The 20849-nt window shown below is 48.6% G+C and overlaps 1 protein-coding gene across 2 annotated transcripts; it reads left to right on the top strand.

The window, feature by feature from the left end:
* The first annotated feature begins 8287 nt into the window (after positions 1 to 8287).
* LOC116242272 (maestro heat-like repeat-containing protein family member 2B) lies at positions 8288 to 20474 on the top strand. Of its 2 annotated transcripts, XM_090137433.1 has the most exons (31): positions 8288 to 8414; positions 8708 to 8829; positions 8988 to 9110; positions 9257 to 9422; positions 9579 to 9677; positions 9833 to 9984; positions 10343 to 10486; positions 11022 to 11114; positions 11397 to 11466; positions 11582 to 11695; positions 11781 to 11854; positions 12186 to 12305; positions 12448 to 12555; positions 12745 to 12904; positions 13012 to 13052; positions 13289 to 13430; positions 13878 to 13930; positions 14263 to 14370; positions 14675 to 14800; positions 14981 to 15103; positions 15238 to 15393; positions 15615 to 15737; positions 16015 to 16094; positions 16499 to 16634; positions 16751 to 16843; positions 17228 to 17323; positions 17500 to 17623; positions 17803 to 17909; positions 18355 to 18507; positions 18764 to 18918; positions 19062 to 20474. In XM_090137433.1, exons 1-31 carry the CDS (start codon positions 8390 to 8392, stop codon positions 19111 to 19113), a joined length of 3438 nt encoding a protein of 1145 aa, XP_089993559.1. In that variant the 5' UTR covers positions 8288 to 8389; the 3' UTR covers positions 19114 to 20474. The 2 variants fall into 2 exon arrangements, with proteins under 2 accessions (XP_089993559.1, XP_089993558.1); XM_090137432.1 differs by lacking the exon at positions 8288 to 8414 and having other exon boundaries at positions 8635 to 8829.
* The last annotated feature ends 375 nt before the right edge of the window (positions 20475 to 20849 follow it).

Here is a 20849-nt window from a genome sequence, read left to right as displayed (position 1 = left end):
ACTTGCTATGAAAGTACTTATCAGAATTTCAAAAAATATTTACTGCTTTGACTTCAGTAGAGCTTGCTTACTATCTCAACCAGGAAGGTAGAGCATCTATTTCTCTGCTTACTGTTTCAAAGAATTCTTACAGCCCTGATACAGTGCAAATCTGTTTTGCTTTTTGATGTCTCAAGCTTTGACCTGATCCTGAAACATTTTTTCACATAGGTATTGCATTTCAAAAGAATAATTCTCCTTAATGGACTAGATGAGAAGAGACATAATTAGGGGTAATTATGACAGGACAGACTCCCTGACACCACCTGTTGGGAGAGGGTTAGAAAGCTCCCAAAAAGATAAAGAAAAACACACTTACCAGATGGTTGTACTGAGAACATCTGCAGGAGTCAGCCTGGAGAGGGGAAGAATTTTGTTAGTAGAAATCTTACACTTGTGGTTAAAATGGAAATTAGATCTCTTACTTGGAAGAATGCTCCACTATTGCCTTAGGGAATCAAATCTGTTGAGTGGGACTGGGTTGCATGTGCAGGGTGTGTGGTGTGTTAGGTGCTAGACTACTTTGCACTTGCTTTCTGAAGTGGGAGAATGATGACACTCAGAACATGTGGACAATGACTGACCATGGGCCAGTGGGCTGCAAGGAACAGGGAGGGATGTGGCTGGGCTGCCACAAAAGATTACATTCCTAGTGGCAGATTTATAAACTGATGTTTATAAATCAATTATTTTATTATCATATTTCCTCATGTTTTGCTAATTATTCCTTAAAAGAATTAGTCAGTTTTTGAATACTGTATGACTCATACAAATGGATGTCTCCAGAGCCTCACAAATACTTTTCTTAATGAAAGGATATATATGTCTATCATCTTATATCTTCTATTGTCATTCTTTCCTCAGAGAGGAGTCTCTGAATGAAAACACTTTGCTCTTTGAGAGTTGATCATCTTCTGTGACTAGTTACATGTTGTTCATAGCATCAAATATAGTTCTAGTAAAATTATTGCCATTACAGAGAAGTGTGACTTCATTTGAATAATCAACAGCAGAAGAAACATAAAATTCTGAGAAGCAATGATGTTACTTTTTATATCAGTATGCCAAAATGGGAGAAAGATTAAATATAGGGCATTTGGCACAATTCCTTCTAAGTAGAACAATTTTCAAAATTTTCTGTGTGCGTACAGCTGCTCCAGAACAGGTGTGCTCATTTCACAAAAGCTTTATTGAATTTGAGTCAGATGTTAATAAATTTGATGACTGTCTGCTCTTGAGAGCTTCCCCAAAGTGGATTTTGTTCCCTTAAGTCATGACTTTATTTCCCAAGGAATCCTTAATCAATGTTTCATTTTGAATTTTTTGAATAATTCCTTTGCAGCTTGCTGTAGGAAACCTTGAATAAATAAATCTGTAATGCATAAATATTCTACCAATTCAAATTTTCATATCTTGTAATTAGATGGAAAAATAAGTGAATGAGATTAAGAAGCAACTTAACAACTATATGGTATTTCTTCAGTGAGCAGAAATAAGTAGGAATATCACGCTAGTTCTGTGATCTGGTGGTCTACCTATGCTCAGTGCTGTGTACTGATCAACGCCTTGCTTTGCCCAATACTAAAATGATCCCTTTGCCTCCTTTCAACTCTGATTTGTTTTTCTTCTTTTGATATCATCAATTCCAGCACTCTAAATACTGTGTTTTCTGATCAGTGCTGTCTAATTTCTCCAATATGCAAAGTATAGCCACCACATCACTGCCATTCCTTCACTTTGTTCAGACATTACCTTCTACAGCGCTGCCTTCTTGCCATGTGTGGCACTGACCTTCTCACCCCTCCCACAGTCTCAACATGGATGTTTTGGCAACGGGAATTCCCTCTGCAACAGTTTGTCTTCAAACTCTTCCAGCCCTCCATTGCTTCATGCTATCTGGAAGTGCCTCTTTGCCTCTTGTCCGTTTGCTTTCTTTCCATCTCTGCAGTGGTGACTGTTGAGCTGTGATATGACTCTCAAAATTAATGTGAACACTGTGGGGAAAAGGGGGGTACAGTTCTTCAGTTCCTACATACCAAATCCATAGTGGGTAGGAATGCTTCTTGTTGCTCCTCGCTGCTTTCTTCCACACTGACCTGTAGATTTTCCCCATTTATATAGGTCACCCCAACTTATCTAACTTGTAAAGCAACTTGTGGAATGTGGCAATATAAAATGATGGAACAGATGACTGTGATGACCTGGACAGACGGCATATGTATTTAGGGCACAGTATATCAGACTACTTAGTGTTCCTAAAAAGAAAGGCAGTGTTTTGGTCCAAGAGACAAATCTTCAATTCAGAAATATCATCACTGTAGTTTGTATTAACCTAAGCCCTTGAAAGCTGCCTGAACAGAGAAGAAATTGCAGTTACATCTTCCTTGACCTGGTTGAGATATGATGATATTGTGAGGAAGTTTCTCCAAATATCTTCAGCAGGTTAATGTCAGGATTCTTAAGTAACAAACAGTGCCTCTAGAAACTGGTGGGTATTTTCTATCAATAAAAATTCTGAAGGGCCTTGGTTCTAATGTGTGTTGAGCTTCTCCCACTCTGCATGTTTCCATATGACTTACAGATGAGCCTGTGGACCAGCAGAGGTGTGTTATTCTGCAAGTAGAGCTGACACAAATATGAGAGAAGTCAAGCAAGCATGGGAGATTTCCCAGTATGATCTTAAAACATATGAAACGCATAGTATATTTGGTAAATAAAGCTATAGTCCAGTGGAGAGGCTAAAATTCACATGAGGCATCAAGGTAATTTTAACTGGCAGGAGAATAATTTGATCATGAAGTGACATGCCAGCCATATGACAGAACTTAAACAGTTTCTGCCAATCAGATGCTATGTGTCAGTACTATTATTTATTCTTTTAGGGCATATATCCATTTACATCACTGTCATCTGGAGGAGAAAACAGCATTACTGAAAATAAAAGCCAGTGCTTGTAACCAAGGGAAGGGAAACAAAAGATATGTATCACTGTAGCATATGCATGGTATGGCAGGGATTTCTGGTATTATTTATAAGAGAAGCCATTTTAGGGCAAAAAAAGACCTCCTGAAAGTAGGCTTTAAATTTTGGATCGGAAACAATAAGGAATAGAAGAGACAGATGTGCACTATTACGTCTTGAGGCATGACTATTCTAGCTTACGTAGGTTAATGTCCTCATCTATGGAGACATCCTTCTGAGCCGTTTGCTTTATTCTTGACTGTAGCCCCAGTCCAGCAAAGGACTTAAATATATGCATAATTTTAAGTATGTATTGTTAAGGGATTAGAAAGCAATTACAGCTTGTCAAACCTTCTCAGACGTCAAATCCCTTCTCTTCATCACAATCCTCAGAGAATAGCTGCATCTAAACAGCTTCAGAACCACTGGAGCCCAGTTTTTTTTTGCCAAGGTGGGACCTTCATGGACACTCTTCCCTATCCTTCACATATCCTATTCTCCTTTCTAAGGAAAGGACATCTGTAAGTGTAGGGCAGATGGCAGCTGGAACAGAGATTGAGGAATTAGGATGCTAAGGTGTTGAGAAGTGCACCTGGAGGATAGCACAAAGAAAAACTTGGCAAAAGAGAAATTTCGTCCAAAAGCATACGACCTCATTCTTTTCCTTCTCCTCAAGATACACAAAAATGACATTTACATATGATGAAGAATATTGAACTGTACTTTGAAATGAAGTATTAGATGAAAATGCAGGCATTTTCTCTGTCCTGGGAGAAGTGGAGTCAGATTAGCAACTTGTTAGAAATCTTTTCCACCTCCTAATTTTTTGGGATGATTATTTAAGTCAGTCACACTCAATTCACACATCCAGAGCATAAATATATACCTTTTCTCCCTGTTTGCAACATGTTCTGTAAAAATAAATATTGAAAAAAAACACACAACTCCGTAAAAGCCAGTTGCTGTATTCTTTAGCAGTGTATTGCTATACAACATTTTTCTTTTGAAAATGGGGTGCTGGGGGCACACAGTGATCTGTGGAACAAGCTGTTCGAAGGTGTGCTTGACACTCCCAAATGGCTTTATTTATTATTCTTTATGGTGTCACTCAGTGGCTTCGGAAATGCAAGCCTTCATCCAAATATTATTTAGGTAGCTAAAATTGCATACCAGTGGGCCACCAAATAGATACAGAACACTGTGGCCTCATTTATTAATTTTTGGAGTAAAAAATATGCAGCAAATGAGCTGCACAACCTTTACTGAGCAACCAACTGAATCATAGGAACAAAGCTGTTTGTAGCAAATGAGGAAAGGTCGTTTGACTCACTCAAGCTCATTAGTCTTATTTAATATTGCCCTTATCCAGCACCAAGAAATAGTTGCACAGCCTTACCTTCAATGCTCCACCCCCAAGGCCATGCCTTACAACTCAGTTTATCCTAATAAAGTTCCTTCAGAAAGCAACAACAAAAGAATAAGAGATCTTTATTTGAAATTCTTACTTTTTTTTTTCTCAGATACATTCTCTTCAAGTTTGCACACTTGGTTCTGCTGGGGTGAAAGTGGTGACCTTAAGCTATTTATTATTGTTCTCGGACTTTTTAAAAGATATTAAGGAAGAAAAGTGTAGTGAGAAGCACAGATATAGAAAACAGGTAATGGTGACAGGATGATCTACCGAGAACTAATTGTATCATTATGTATTAAAAACCTTACGTATTCTTGAGAGGAATGTCAACAAGCATCTGATGATTTGTTGAGTCTGAGGCTTTGGTTGGAAAGCAAATCTGAGAGGAAACCTGGCTTGGTGAACGGTTCCTTCTCTGATCTGAGCAGCCCTTGGTGTGCAGAATTGAATCCCACTGTGCTGGGAGCAGAAAAAAACAGTAGTGTGAACCAGGAGCTGCCAGTCTGTTGGAGGCAGGACAGCCTGGGGTTGCTATTGCAGGGAACTGGGATTTTACAGAGCATTTTATTGTTGGTCCAGCCAGAGGGAGATGTAGGCTGGGATGAGAAATAATAAGGACAGTCCCATCAGAGTGCAGTGAACAAAATTGCTCTGCTATTGTCAGTGACAAAATATTCTTCAGTGTCAAAGGGAGCAGAGATGGACCAGGGCAATGTGCTATTGAACACAGCTATCTTGCTACCACTTCTCAGCTCATTCATTGCTTGAAAGCGATAGCTTGTGGTAAGGGATTCCAGCAGAAACTAAAAGGTGAGACCACCAACTAAATTGCACAGTAATGTCAAAAAAAGTGAATTACAAAGTGAAAAAAAAAATAGTTTTCAGTAACTCCTGCAGGTAATAAACTCACTTCTCAACAATAACATCAGTGCACTTGGCTCTCTTGCCGGGAAGGACTGACTACTCACTCCCTGGCCATTTGTTAAAAATCACAATTTTTATATGGCTGAAATGTGCTGAACTTTGAAAATCAGCAAGAAGTATATTGTAATGCACTGTGTTGCTTCATTTGTTTCACTGAGTGACTAAACCATAGATATTGACTTTCATGCACTGGCAACCTGAATCTTTACCAACAGTCTACTAATGCAAAATGTTCAGGCCAAAAGTTCCAAATGTAGTTGTCTGAACTAAAGCAGTAAGCGAGGACAGAATTCCTAAATGTCTTCTAGTTTCCTTCTAGTTTCTACTGGTTGGCATTAAAGAGCCAGAAACAGTCCGAAACAGAAATGGAAAGAGGAATTACGTCATTGGAAGAGAATGGCTGTGCTGGATTGAACGAAAGGTCCATGTAATCCATATCCTGTCTTTAGTGCAGAGAAGAGTGCTTACAGAAGAATAAGAAGAGGTCAAGCAAAGATACTTCTTACTAGTCAGCTCCTAGCTTTCATTTGCTTTTTGCTCAGGGAATTTTCCAAGAGAAATCCCATTCCCTTCATTTTTTGTCTTTTCTATTTAGGTTGCAAGCCCTCAGACCTCATTTTATAACTATTCAGTTACCAGTGTTGCAGTGCCACATGTGGGTACACCACGCATACAAATGGGATATGTCTGGTCTGTATGTAAACATATGCATTGGACAAAATTACTTATTTCACATTTCTTGAGATGAAACCTGAAAAACTTAACTGAGCCAGTTGAATAAAATGATAGAAAGCTTGTTCTGGCTCAGACTGATTTTTCTTTCTTTCTTTCTTTCTTTCTTTCTTTCTTTCTTTCTTTCTTTCTTTCTTTCTTTCTTTCTTTCTTTCTTTCTTTCTTTCTTTCTTTCTTTCTTTCTTTCTTTCTTCCTTCCTTCCTTCCTTCCTTCCTTCCTTCCTTCCTTCCTTCCTTCCTTCCTTCCTTCCTTCCTTCCTTCCTTCCTTTCCTTCCTTTCCTTCCTTTCCTTCCTTTCCTTTCTTTCCTTTCTTTCCTTCTTTTTTTTTTTTTTTATTTCCTGAAAACCAATAACAAAGGATCTCTACCTTAAGTCTCCCTTTTCCTTTATAAAATATCAATAATAGTTCATACCATTTGCTTGGGTATGGTATGAATAGTTCTTTTCCTCCTGTGTCATTAGGGAACTCATTTACTGTGCAGTAGGTAAGAGGTAGAAAAGATTTTGGTTAAAAAAAAAAAAAGAAGAAGAAAATGGAAGGCGTTTTGATGTGAATCCTATTTTCTGTCTTCAATATATTACTGATCTTCACAGAGAGAGAAGTCTAAGGAGATCCGTCATGTTACATAACAAATATTTCTTTACTGCTTTGTCTGTATGTAGTTTCATTTGTCTGTATGCTATTTCAGGCTTCTTTTTTTGCCTAATCTTGTTCTAATTTTCAGCTTTTTGTCATGCTGAAAATTTCTCTCTTTCATGAGCTGATGTCAGCATAGGGCTCCATTGCAGGGCTGCTCAGGAGATTCTTGGAAAAGTGATCCTCCTACATCTCTCTTGCTCCTTTCCTGATGTAGGGGCAGGCAGAGGGAAGATGTGCTCCCCAAGTAGATTGCTCTCTTTTCTCGTCTGTTCCCTGTCATCCTACATGTACTGTTCTGCTCTCTGCCTTAACCTAACCACACCCTGACCCTCCTCACAATCATCAGAGATCAAGAATGTCTCTCCAAGATGACAGTGTCTGCACTCTCATTGCATTCTTGTGGTTCAAGAGCCCCATCTAAGTATGCATATACATATAGAGCCACGTAAGACGAGCTATTTGGGACCTGACAGCACATAGAGCATCACATACAGAAAGTGAAAGAAACATATTTGATTAAGTCAGGTCACTTTTTAAGATGCACTGGAATATCAAATAATTACTAAAAAATATGATAAAAGAGAATATTCCTATGTCATGGAGTTAACTTGATCAATCATGACAGTAGGCTCCTGCCCTCCCCCCCCCCCAGCCCAACAAAATGGGAAGCTGAGCTCAAGGAAGGAAGAAAAACAGTGGCAATGATCTATGCAGGAAAACTTATTTTACTATGATATTGGAATGCAATATAACACAATATAATACAATCTACTTGAAATTGATAAATCAAATAAGATACGAGAGAGAGTTCCTGAGACTGAGTCAAACCTGAAAAGCTTGGAAAGGCGAGGAAAGCACCCTCCAGCATCCACTGCAAGGCAGTAAGAGACTGTGCACCCGGAAGGCCCAGATCCCATGACTTCAGTAATGTATAGGGATAGGTACCTGGAATTGGAGCATTAACACTTTAACTCCCAGTGCACTACGTGATGTTATGATGTGGAATACTGAAAACCAAAAAACACAAAACCTTGACAAGTACACACAACAGCAAATCATACAGCTTTACTCCACTGGGAAATCAAAAACTGTAACTGTATAATGTGAATAGTTAAGCAGTATACCTAAACACTGTCATTAGATCATGTGGAATATATGCAATTCTAACTGTTTTCTTTTATTCTTGAAGTCACTTCTGATTTTTTTGTTGCTTTGTTTTTTTTCTTTTTCGTTCTTTTTTTTTTTTTTTTGCTACTTAATTTTTCCCTCTTTATGCTAGTGAGACATCAAGGTACAGAAATCTGTTGGTAGCTCTCAAATGTTGTGAGTTTATGTGGTGTTTATATTATGGAACTCCATTTTCTCATGTTCTAGGCATTATCAATACACAAATGTAATAGATTAATAACAATCTGATGACATTTGTTTCCCTCACATAAATTTGTGTATTTCTGTTCATTCTACTTGGCTCCGTTAATTAATTTTAATAGAAAATGTGATGGCAAAATATAAAGCCCAGGGCGTGTCATTCTCTGTGAGATGACAATCCTGGGTGTGATGTCACAGAGGCTGTCTCTTTCACCTTCGTGGCAACGGTGGGAGTGGTGACCCATTAGCTCGTGGGAGCTGCAGGAGGAGGACCAGAGAGAGCATTGTGTCTGTCTGGATATTTCCTGCTGTGATGGAGCGGCTGAGAGCCCTTCGAGGTGAGGTCCCTCCACCTCTCTGGACACCCTGACACTGCCCAAGCACGTGTGTGCCACCAGTGTCTGTTTAAGTCGTGCCAGCAGCTCTGTCCTTGCTCTGCTGAGTGCAGCTGCCCACTGTGGTTTACCCCAGCAAGGGGAAGGCTCTCTCCTCTCTCCCTGCCAACCACACATGTGCCAGCACAGCCCCCCTGCACTGTGGGGCTGCGAGAGCATTCCTCCCAGAGCTGGCCGGATGCTCGGCCCTGGCTCCAAGCAACACCAGCAGCAGCTGCTCTGCTCTTTCCTTCCAGGTCTCTTTGCCTGTGTGGGCTGTGTGCCCAGATGTACGCGTCGCAGGGGGGAAGGTAGGGTGGCAAGCCCTGTCCCTGTCTCCGCTGTGACTCTGCTGCAGCAGTGCCTGCAAGACCATGAGGTGAGCTGGGGACATCCAACCATGAATCCTTGCCGTGGCCCAGTGCCACGGTCCTGTGGGTGCCAGGCCGCGGCAGCACACCGGCACAATGATGGGTGGCAGGGGGCGGCTCCCCGAGAACAAGGGCAAAGCAAACCATGACTGATCCCTGTCCCCAGGGTGATCGAGCACAGGTGTACCGCGAGCTGGAGGGCGTCCTGTGGGAAGATGACAGCCGCCCTCCATGCGGAGTGGTGAACCGGCTGCTGGCAGAGGTTTCCCAGGACCTGACAGCAACCCAGGTGAGGGGTTACACCCAAAGGCAAAGAGAGTAGGCAGCACAAAACCTGCCCACGCTGGTGTTGTGCTGGTGGACGGCAGTGGCTTAGCCCTTCCAAGGGTCTCAGGCAGTCTCCCGTACGGTGTGTCACCAGTGACTCTTTTTTAGGGTGTCACTGACAACGTGAGGATGGCTGCCAGCAACGTCCTGGTGGCTCTGGCCCGGACACACTTCAGCTGGGTGATGGCTGAGCTCCAGGGCCATCTGAAGGCCATCGGGGATATATCCAGGGATTTTGTGCTCATCACCCTCAGCAAACTGTTCAGCATCTACGGTAGAGTACTCTCAACCACCCTACATCTATGACAACCGGGGAAAGGGGTCTTTCCCCTCTGCACATGACCTGCGTTGAGCTGGGGGATGCAGGGCTTCCCCCCCTCCTCTGTTGCTGCCAGGGCTCTGACTGTGGCCCTCTCCTTCTCCTCTGCAGCTCCACAGTTCATCCCCTTCATGTGGCTGATGCTGGCTGGCCTGCGCAGTGTGGTGGGCCAGGTGAGGAGCGGCCAGACCCTGCGCCTCGCTTGTGCTGGTGAGTGCTGGCTCCAGAGCAGGGGGTCTCAGGACAGCCCTTGCACCTGCCCTGCAGACTCTCACAGGCTCCCTTTTCTCTTGCTGGTTTGGTTTGGTTTGTTTTTTCTTTTAAAATTAATTATTCTTTTTTTTTGTTTCGTTTTGTTTTCTCAGTTGTGAAACAATGGTCAGAAGGAGTCCAGGTTCACTTCTGCTCGGGAAAGCAATGCCCCCGGCCTGCCACGGAGAAAGAGCAAATCTACGGGAATCTGTACCGGCTCTTCTTCTCCGTGCTGACAAACTGGCAGGACTGCAAGGAGGAAAAGGTGAGCAGTGCTGCATTCCCAGCCCAGGATGGCAGCGGGGACCTCCATGTCAGCAGCTGTGTCTGTGCCCAGTGGGCTGAGAGCAGAGGGGTGATGAGAGGGAGTGGGCTGGCTCTGCAAAGGGCCCCAAACTGTGCTCAGGGCTGGATCTCCTTGCCAGGAAGCAGCTGCATATCACAGCATTGTGGCAGGGAGTGCTGGGGATGAGGGTGTGGGCAAAATCTCCCTGCTGTCCAGAGCGATCTCATCTCCTGCTGGGCAAGGGGGTATGGGGAAGGGGAAGGAAAAGAGAAAGCCCTCTCTGTAGGAAGGGCAGACCTTCAGTCTTTGATGCTGGGCCTCTGCCATCCCTCTCCAGGATAAACAGGCCGTCTTCGGGGCTGTGACTGCCATGATGGCTGTCCTCCTGCAAGAGGAGCTGCACCGAGAGCAAGTCTGGGAGCAGCTCCTCTGGCTCGTGCGCCCTTATCAGGAGGACCAAGACATCTGCAGAGTGACCAAGGTGAGATGTTGTGCAGGGCTCAGCGTGGACGTGGGGCCCATGCAAATGCCACGAGGGGTCAGGGGGATGCGGGGAGGAGGTGGGGAATCCTTGGAGAAAGATAGAACAGGTGATCAAGGGAGGTCTGAGGCTTCCTGAGCTCTTCAGTCAAGGAAAGAACAATGGGAACAGGAGCCAGGAGGGAGCCAAGAGTCAGTAGGATCCATCTCCTGGGGATGGGAGGCTTCACAACCACCACCGTGGGGCTCTGAGTGCCTGAGGAGCTCTGTGCTAACAACCAGGTGGACCACATGCAGTTGTATCTGATGAGGGAGAAGAGGAATGCTGGGTGGGAAATATCTGCAAACGATGCCAACAGGGCTCGGTTGAGAGCCGAGAGAGTCTTTTGGTGCTGCTGGGAGGTGGGGGACAAACAAGAATGCCAAGCAATGTGCAGGAGCTTCCCCCAGTGGAGAAACCATTGGAAAACAGTTTCTCCACTCCCAAGTGGCTAGATGTGACTTCAGCACTTTTTTCCTCTCCTGGTCTCTTACAGAGCCTCACTATCTTCCTGGAGGCCTTAGAGGGAGTTCAGACTATCATCCCCAAGGACAAATTTCTGGCCATTACCAGTGCCATGTTCTACCAGGTAAGGGGAGCCTATCCTTGCACCCACAGCAGTTTCCCTCTTGCCTAAGTCTCAGGAGGACTGCAAAGCTCTGAGCCTCTGACAGGTGCTCAGCTGTAGCTCCTGCATGCCTGAGGCTCCTCCAGAGCCATGCATATGCCCCCAGGGATGCTGTGGGGCAGGCTGGGTTTTGTTTGCATGTCCTCTTCCTGAGAGTGCCAAGGGAGACGAGAGCTGGCAGCACAGTTTCTTTTCTGTCCTCAGTGCTGATGCGATTTTCTAAAATGGACCTTGTTCCCACAGCTCTCTGATGACACCAGGCAGCACAGCGAGGCTGATAGCGCAGAGCTGACCCGCTGCATCCTGCTGCAGGGTAAGGAGAGGAGCTTTGGCAATTCTTGGCAGTGCCCTGCCCAAAACCTTTCTCGCAAACCTCAGGAATGGGTATGTGTTTCTTGCTAACACAGCATGGGATTTTCTCTCTGCAGCCCGAATCTGCCCAGAGGAAACAATCCTGTTTCTGCGGTTGCAGCTGGGCAATGAGAGGGAGGCTGGATGCGTGACAGCCCTGGGTCTGCTCAGTGCTCTAGCTTGCTCTGATGGTCAGTACCATGGGTTGCTATTTCCAGGGATCCTTTTTGCCATCAGGGTTGTATTTCCACGCATGCTTCTGCACATCTCTTGCAGAGCCTGTGATGATGGAGAAGCTGCCCCAAATTGTAGAAGCTGTGCAGTGCGTGTGCAGTGACCCCAGGATCCAGGTGAGCTGGTTTGGGAAAGGAAAGCACTGTTGGGGTAGTGATGCTGCTGCCAACATGGACAGGGCTGGGTGACCAGGGAGGTGCTGGGGTATTGACCACACGGTCGCGATGGCTCCTGTGGGGAGAGCAGGCAGAGTGGAGCAGGCAGGTCCCTGTGCTGCACTTGGAAAGCGCACAGCCTGGTGCTAAGGCCTGGCCCTCACCTCAAGAGCCAAGGCTTGTCCTCTGCTCTTGTTGTCTCTGCTCATGCCCAAAGGGCTGTCCTAATGAGCATGTAGCTTCCCTTTGCCTTCTGATCAGGAAAATCAAACCCATAATTGACCCCTGGCAGGTGAGGAGGGCCACTCTGCGTTTCATCAGGGACCTGCTCAGCACCGATGCCCAGAGCTGCTCATCCTGGGACATAGTGGGGCATATCTTCAATGAATTCAGCCGCAGCACAGGAAAAAGGGTAAGGACAGTGGGCTGTATCTTCTGGAAGGCCTTTGCTGCTCAGAGGCTGGCCCAGAAGCACCAGTGGGACCACACCTGAGCCTCCTGAGAGGCTCCTGAGAACTGAGAGTAACTGGTGTTTCAACAACAATGTTTTGCAGACAGCTGGAGTCCCTTTTGCCCAGGAGGCCCAGGAAGAAGGAGCTCTGCAAGAGCAGTGCATGAGCATCCTGGGATCGCTGAATTTCTCAGTGAGAGGGATGACCAAAGTAAGCCACACTCTGCCCTGCTGCTGCTCCTTGCCTTCACACCACGTGTTCCTTGTCCCATTGCAACACCCCAGGTCTCTCCTCCAACGTGCTCTGAAGCACACAAAACTCAGGGAAATTCCCAGAGTCCTCTTCATCTCTGAGCGGAGGCAGGAATGCTGACACGCTCAACTGCCTCGTTCCCTACAGCTCCTGTGGCCGCGGCTGCTGCTCTATGTGGTTCCAGCTCAGTACACGGGCATGCTGATCCCGATCTCCCGCTGCATCCAAACCCTGGCTGAGAGAAAGGACCTGGCAGCGCGGAAGATAGAAGAGCTGGATCCACATTTCCTCAGCTCCGTGTTTCAAGGTAGGAGCAGAAACTCCCCCAGTGAGCTCTGCTGACCTGTATTAGCACCCAGAAGGGACAGTGGAGGTACGTGTGGCAGGGCACTCAGCACTTCTTTCTCCCTGCAGGCCCCCTGCTGACTCCTCAGACACTGCTGGTGCGCCTGTTGGTGAGTAGATGCTCCAGGGGCCGGTGCCACAAGCTCCGAGGAGGAAGCAGCATGGCCGAGAGTGCCAGTGTCCACCTGAGCCCTGGGGTTGCCATCCTCTTCCCAGGCTCGCAGTGCCATGGGAAAAGTTGTTGGTTGCTCCTTGCCCGCCAGGGCAGAGCCAAGCTGCTTCCCTCCCGGGAGAAGCCGCTGTTCTTGCTGCAGAAGTGACCCTGCTTCTCCTTGCTCTTGCTCAGGTGGTGGCAGGGAGCCCTTTTTCAGGCAGTGAACTCCAAGCTGCTGCCTTGCTGCTCATGCGAAACCTCCACAGCAGGATCCACAGAGCTGTGGGGGCCATGTGGGCAGCTGAGATCCCCCTACTGCTGCAGTGCCTTGAAGGTAAAGTGCTGGTGGAGAGGGTGAGGCGGAAGAAGGGGATGGAAGGGAAGGGTAGGGAAGGGAAAGCAACGGAAGGGAAGGGAATGGGAGGGGAAGGAAGGGGAGGGGTGGATGAGAGAGGAGAGGAATGAAAATACAACCTGTGGCCCACTGCTTGCTCTCCTGCAGTTCCCATTCCAGGGATACGGCACTGAGGCCCAGGGACCTTTCCCCCTGGGTTCTGCCCATTCCAGGAGATGGATGGGCTCTTCACCTCCCCTCAGGCAGCAGTCCTGGAGTAGTTCTGTGTTCCTACTGGGAAAGTGTTTGTGGGGAGGGACAGGTCATTGTGGAGGGGGCGCAGGTCCCAGCTTTGCAGTGCCTGGTGCCCAGGCCAAACCAGGGTTGCAGCAGCTCTTTTCTGGCTTGATCCCAAGCAAGGGTCTTTTGCTTCCTCTTGCTGTGCAGGGAAATCGGAGAGCTTCCCGGACACTGCAGAGTGGGAGCACCATCTACTAAAGGTACAGCATTACCAGGAGGTGTGGTGCAGAGAAGGGCTTGCCTGCCTAAAGGTGACCTGCTCTCATATGAGCCCCTGCAGGACAGGAACAACCTCTCAAATGCTGCTGCAGAGCGGCCGCATGCCTTTGCAGCACTGCCTCTTCCCATTTGTCCCAAGCCCAAGGCGGCTCTTAGGAGAAGAGCTGCAGGTGGCTTTAATGGAGGGAATGCTGGGGGCAGCTGAGAGAGGGACTGTTCTTCCAGACACCTCTCCCCAGAAGGCTGCAGCAACTTGGAAGTGGGGGAAGAGGCAAAGGGCAAGGCAACATTGGCTTCTTCTGTTCTCCAACAGTTTCTGAGGGCTTCTCTGGAGACTATGGAGGATGACGCCTGGACAAAGGGCCTGAGCTGTGAGCTGAGCCGCTGGCTGGGCAGCTCTCCCAGCAGCTCTGCAGAAAAGGTGGGTTTTCCCCCGGGCTCCACCCAGCGGTGCAGCTGCAGGTGTCCAACTGGGGCTGGGGCTGCGGCTGATGCTCTGCCCACTCACGCTGCTCATGCTGCTTCCCCAGCCCATGTCCCCCAGAGGGCCTTTCCCCGCAAACTGCCCGGGGACCGGCTAAAGCTCGGCCTGCAGCTGCTCCCAATGACTCCCAGGGAGTGTGGGTGCTTCCCACCTGGCCCTCTGCCAACAGGTCAGGCTGCTGCTACATCTCCGATTCTTACTTCCTTTTCCATCCCTTCTCTTCCCTTCCTTTCCCATGCAGTCTTTCCTGTACAAGGCGCTGGGGACAGTGTTGGGAGCTTGTAAGGCAGTCCTCCACATTCACGTCCAAGAGAAGCTGCTGCAACATCTGGTGGAAGCAAACGCGGAGCAGCCCTCTGAGGCCCAGGTGAGTCTCCTCTCCTCCAGCTTCTGTGAGCGTCCCCAGTCTGTCTTCTAGCCCTGCTCCGGACCTTTCTGATCTCCTCACTGCTGCCGGTTCCCTCAGGCGAGGACTGGCCCAGCCACTGTGGTTGGCTGCACCAGTAAGTTCAGGCCTTCGCCAACTGCCCCTTGTTCTTTTGTGCAGGGAATGATCTCTCTTGTCAGCCATGCTGCTGAGGGCAACTTCCACGCAGCCCTGGACACACTCATCATGTTTTCGTCCAGGCTGTACAAGGGCCGGAATGGAAGGATTGCCAAGCGCAAGAAGGTAAGCGTTACGGGTTTCCACCTTGGCTTTCTTCTGCCTTATTTTCACAGCAGCTCCTGCCTTGGGAGCCCACGTGCATTGTTGGGCACTGGGAGCCGCTGAGCAAGTGTCTCAAAGCACTTCTCCCCACACAGATGGAGCTGGACAGCAAGAGAGCTCATGCCACACGCAGCGCTCTCATGCTCGCCTATGGCAGTTTGGCACTGCGTGCCAGCAAGGAACAGCTGCTTGCCCGCCTGGAGGTAGACATTGTGGGCAACATCCTGCTGCTGTACAGCTGCAGCTGCCAGGTGAGAGCTTGAAACATGCCAGGGTGTCTGAGTGCCCAGCCGCAGCCCCTCCTCATGGGGAGATGCTGAGATGGGCCTTCTCTTTCTAAAGGTCCCTCGGGAAACGGTTTGTGCCCAGACGAAGATCCAAGCCCTTCCCTTAGCATCGCCCCCATGTGTCCCCCTTGCAGCCCTCAGCCCTTCCCGCAGTTCACAGTATATTCTTCTCTCTTGGGCCTCAGGACTTGCAGAACAACCTTGCACTGGTGCAGAGCATCATCGATTCCAGCTCTGCCTTCCAAACTGTGGGTGATTCTGCCAGCCTTCACCCCTCCTTGAAGGGCAAGCTGCTGGAGATCCTGATGGTGAGTGCCTAGAGCCAGAGCTGTCTGCAGTGGAGTTTTGGGCTGTGCCACGAGGCTCGCTTCCCTGGAGGCATACATGTCTCCAGCTGGTGGGAACCTTGGGTGCTGGCAGGCAGCAGCTGTGCAGGTCCACCAGCTGTGGAGCTGCTGCATCCTGCAGTGGGAAATGTGGGAGTGATGGGGCTGGTGTGTGGCAGTTGTGTCTGTCTCTGGGCTGGGTGGAACAGCTCTCGCGTGCTTCTTGCCCACTTTGACAGTGTCTCTCTGGAACTTGCAGGGCCTGCTGAAGAAGTATTACTTGGGCGTTCCTGTCTCCCCAGTGCCCCTCAAGGTGGTTCTGGCCCTGGAGCAGTTGAGGTAAGGGCGCGAGCCTCTGGGATTGCAAAACAGGATGGTGCTCCACCTTCTGGGTAGCTCCGAAGGCCGGGAGGGGGCAGGGGGTGAGGAGCCGCATCCACAGCAGAGACGGCTGGGCTTTTGTGTCCAGCGAAGCTGAGGTTCTGGGCAGGGAGAACGGCCCTGGTGCTCCTGTCCCGTGGCAGGGAAGGGAAGGGGTCTCCTTCCCTTCAGAGAGGGAGGTGGTTCACTGCTGCCAGGGAGGAGGTGGGCACTGCTGGAACTGAAGACAGTGCTCAGCAGCATGCTCTGGGGGTGTTTACTTTGTAGCTGTCAAATAGGAGAATCTTGGATGTTGTCTAAACCAGTCTGGAGAGCACTGGTAAAGCCCTTTCTACTTTCTCTTCCTTTTTTCCTCCTGTTAGTAAGCTGAAGCCCACTTTTGGAAACAAGGACATGCGTGAAATGTTGACACTGTGCTGCAAGAACATCGTGACACATCCTTCAGCAAAGATGATGCTGAAGATCAGGAAGTCACAGCAAGCAGCTCAGTACCTGCAGGTAACCTGCTGTAACTTTTCCAGCCACCTCTCAGTAGGAGCCCTACCTCAGCACACGTGACCTATGCTCTGGCAGCAGCCGTGATGCCACACCTCAATCTCCTCTTCTGCTTTCAGCTTCAGCAAACATCGTTGAAAGCTCTGGGCCGGCTCATGGTGGTCCTGCTCGAGACAGAGCCCAGCTGTGACTTCTTTCAGAACATAGTCCAAGTGAGTACATGGGAGGAGTACAAGGGAGAAAGTGTGATGCCTGTGCATAGCAGGGACAGAGATCTGGTGAATGAGAGGACAGTCAGAGGGGGAGAAATCTCCTGCTGACATGCCAGCTCACTGTGAGCTCAGAAATGGGCAGAGAAATGGGCCCTGCAGGGGGAAAGGCAGGAGCCAGCCCCTGGAAGGCCACAGCTCCTGGTTTAGGAGGCAGGAACATCTGCATAGAATAGTGACAGCTGTGCAGGGGGGAGGGGGGGGGGGAGGGGCTGCATGAAGCCACAGGGCTGCAGGCCCTGAGGAAAAGTGCTGGAAAAGGAGGGACAGAGAGAGGGGTGGCAGGAAGGAAAAGATGTCCGCAGTGAGACAGATGCTTTGCCCCAGGTCCTGCAGAAATCAATCATCTCAGACAATGCGTGGGAGCGCATGAGGGCCCTGCAGACCTTCTCCCAACTGCTGGCTGCTTCTGAAGAGCTTCGAGTGAGTAAAGAGCCCCACCGCATGCCCCCTGTTCCCTCCCCACTGCCCCTGAGCTGGAAGGCGAGCTCCGCCCAGCTGTGCATGCTGTGTCACTGTGTGTGGGGAGGGCACAGGTGAAAGTAGCTAGTGAGAGCTGGGGCTGCCTACAGCTTTTTTCCTGCCTCTTGCCCCTGCAGAGAGGAGATGCCTGCAAGCATTTTGGCTCCTTGGTGGGATTGCTGGCACCTCTGACATGTGATCCCATGCCCACATCCCGCCAATTGGCTGTCTCCTGTCTGCACTCCCTTCTCCAAATCCAAGGCAAGTAGAATGGGTGTGCACCAGCCCTCTTCACTTCTCCCCTGGGCCCTGTTTACAGGAGGGAGAGGCACTGCGTGCTGCTCTCTTCTCATCCCCACCCTGTCCTCTGTCTCTGCCCCAAGGAAAGCAGTTCTGTTTCCAGAAGCATGACTTTCCTTTTCTCTCCATGCTCTTTCCAGCCAAGGAGACCAACACAATTGAGACAGGAGACATCAGGAGCCTGTGCGAGGGGCTGCATGCCTGCAGCACCACCTCTCAGCTCCAGACCTCTTCCAAAATTGCAAGGGTAAGTGGACCCAAAAAGGGGTGTGGGATCTCAGTGCATAGGCTTCTGCATGACCCTAAGCTGCCCCCAGCTTCTCACACCATTTCCAAAATGAGCTGTCACCCTGAGACTTTTCTCAGCAAGTAGCTGGAGGCTCTGAGCTATGTCTGGCCTTCTGGTGCCCAGTGAAAGGAGCCAACTGTATGATGTGCATTTGTCTGTGTGTGTGACTGTGTGTGTTTGTGTGCATGTGTGACTGTGGCTGCTGGGAGGTAGGCTTTGCATGTAAGCAAACACCACGGGTGGAGAAGCTGAGAGAAGGCTCAACTGCCTTCCGTAAAAATAGCAGGGTACAGACAGCAGCAACATTGTGATGGCTGCCTGAATGCCCTCAAGACTGCCTTATGTTTTGAAGAGCTGCCGCAGAGTAGTGATGGGATCTCTCCTGCTTCTTATTTCTCTGCAGATTGTCTGCAGAAACTTCCCTGTGGAACGCGCCATTGACTTTATGATGGCCATGAAGGAGACATTCAAGAAAGCCAAAGGAATGCGCCTGCGTGCTGCTGGGAAGTGGATGATCACCTTTCTGCAGATGTACAGAAAGGACATCTGTCGAGACGTAAGAGACTTTCTTCCACGTGTCTTGGACTTTTTCTGGCTGTTGCATGATGCCTTGTGCCATTTGCTTCTTGTGCGAAAGAAGCACAGCCTGAGCACAGAGCCAGGGCTTAGACAGGGGGGCTGGCGTGAAATTTAGGCTTAGGCCTTGACAGCATGTCAAGGGAGCGGGCACTGCTCCTGCGCTGAATGTCCATGGTTACTCCCTGCAGAGTCAAGGATGCAGCAAGTTGTTCCTTCTCCCCTTCCTCTTTCAGGTGCCACTAATCCTGTACATCTTGCGCAGCTGCACATCATCCATGCAGCAGAGCACAGGCATGCCCTTCCTGTGCCAGGCGGTGATCATCCTCACCCGCTGTCACGCAGAGGTCACGATTGACAACTTCCGTCGGCTGCTTGGGCCCACAGACAGGTATCTGCTCTCTTGCCTTTGCTGTTGCTGTGGTCAGAGTTGTAGCTGGAGATCCCAGGACAAAGCAGCTTTTCTTTTTCCCTGTCAAAGTCTGTTTGAGGTGAAAAGAACTCACTCACAACTTGAGACTCTCCTTTTTCTAGTGAGACGTGGAGAAGAATAAGAGAGTTTTGTCTTCGACGGTGGAGCCAGTAGATCAAAGAAAAAAAAGGAAAAAAAAAAGAAAAGGAAAGAAAAGACGGGAAGAGGAAAAGGAAGGGAAAAGGGAAAAAAAGGGAAAAGGGAAAAAAAGGGAAAAGGGAAAAGGGAAAAGGGAAAAGGGAAAAGGGAAAAGGGAAAGGAGGGGAAAGGAGGGGAAAGGAAGGGGAAAGGAAAGGGAAAGGAAAGGGAAAGGAAAGGGAAAGGAGGGGAGGGGAGGAGAGGAAAGGGAGAGGAGAGGAGAGGAGAGTGGACATGAGGGGAGAGGATGGAAGAAGAGGGGAAAGAAGGGAAGAGGAGAGGGAAAGGAGCTGGGAAAGGGGGGAGGGAAGGAGGGGAAAGGGAAATGGAAATGAAAAAGGGAATCAAAAAGGGAAATTTGAGAGGAGAGGAGGGGAGGGGACAAGCAGGGGGAATGGGTGAGGGGAGTGGGTGGGGAGAGGAAGGTAAGAAGGGAAGGGAGAAGGGAAGGAAAAAGTGAGGAAGGGAAGGGAAGAGGAAAGAGAGGAGAGAAGGGAAGTGGAGAGGGAAAGGGCATGAAAAAGGGAATGAAAAAGGGAAATTTAAAAGGAGAGAAGAAGAAGAGAGGGAAGGGAGATTGGGGGGAGGGGAAAGGGCAGAAGGAGAAAGGGGGGAAGAAGGAAAGGGAGAAGGGAAGGAAAAGGAAGGGAAGTGGGGAGGGGAAGGGAAGGGAAGAGAAGGGAAGAGGGGAATAGAAGAGAAGGGAAGGGAAGAAGAGAAGGGGAGAGGAGAAGGGAAGAGGAAAGAGAGGAGAGGAGAGAAGAGGAGAGGAGAGAAGACGAAGAGGGAGAGAGAAAGGAGAGGAGAGAAGAGGAAGAGGAAAGAAGAGGAAGAGGAGAGAAGAAGAGGAGAGAAGAGGAAGAAGAGAGAAGAAGAGGAGAGGAAGAGAAAAAGGAGAGGAGAGAAGAGGAAGAGGAAAGAAGAGGAAGAGGAGAGAAGAGAAGAGGAGAGGAAGAGGAGAGGAGAGAAGAGGAAGAGGAGAGAAGAGGAGAGGAAGAGGAGAGGAGAAAAGGAAGAGAAGAGGAAGAGGAAAGGAGAAAAGGAAGAGAAGAGGAGGAGGAGAGGAGGAAGACGAAGAGGAGAGAAGAGGAAAAGGAGAGAAGAGAAGAGGAAGAGGAGAGGAGAGAAGAGGAAGAGAAGAGGAAGAGGAGAGAAGAGGAAGAGGAAGAGGAAGAGGAAGAGGAAGAGGAAGAGGAAGAGGAAGAGGAAGAGGAAGAGGAAGAGGAGAGAAGAGGAGAGGAGAGAAGAGGAGAGAAGAGGAGAGAAGAGGAAGAGAAGAGAAAAGATGAGCTTAAAAATGTATTATTTATTTAAATAAATTAAATGCCAGAATCCTGGCTAAGATGTGAAAAGAGTTTCTTTTACCAAGTCTTCATTTTAATAGCTGCTATCTCTTCTCCACACCAGTTACAGAATCATGGAATCACCGAATGTTGGGGATTGGAAGGAACCTTGTATGATCATCTAGTCCAATCCCCCTACCTTAGCAGGAACACCTAGATCAGGTCATACAGGATCGCATCCACACAGGTTTTGAATGTCTCCAGAGGAGGAGTCCCCCCAGCCTCTCTGGGCAGCCTGTTCCAGCGTTCTGTCGCCCCCACCATAAAAAAGTTTTTTTCTCATATTTTTATGGAACCTCCTGTGTTCCAGCTTGCATCCATTGCTCTTTGTCCTATCACTGCATGTCACTGAGAAGAGCCTGGCTCCGT

The sequence above is a fragment of the Phasianus colchicus genome, chromosome 3 (assembly GCF_987193195.1).
Source record: "Phasianus colchicus chromosome 3, bPhaCol1.hap1.1, whole genome shotgun sequence".
Lineage (NCBI taxonomy): Eukaryota > Metazoa > Chordata > Aves > Galliformes > Phasianidae > Phasianus > Phasianus colchicus.
Note: the sequence above shows the minus strand (reverse complement) of the source record. Positions and strands in the feature narration are given on the sequence as shown.

Coding starts and splice junctions, on each gene's coding strand:
- LOC116242272 (XM_090137432.1), top strand. CDS start 8,650: ATGCTCGGCCCTGGCTCCAAGCAACACCAGCAGCAGCTGCTCTGCTCT. Junction 9,111..9,256: donor AGGACCTGACAGCAACCCAG/GTGAGGGGTTAC, acceptor ACTCTTTTTTAG/GGTGTCACTGACAACGTGAG. Junction 13,931..14,262: donor GGGAGCACCATCTACTAAAG/GTACAGCATTAC, acceptor GTTCTCCAACAG/TTTCTGAGGGCTTCTCTGGA.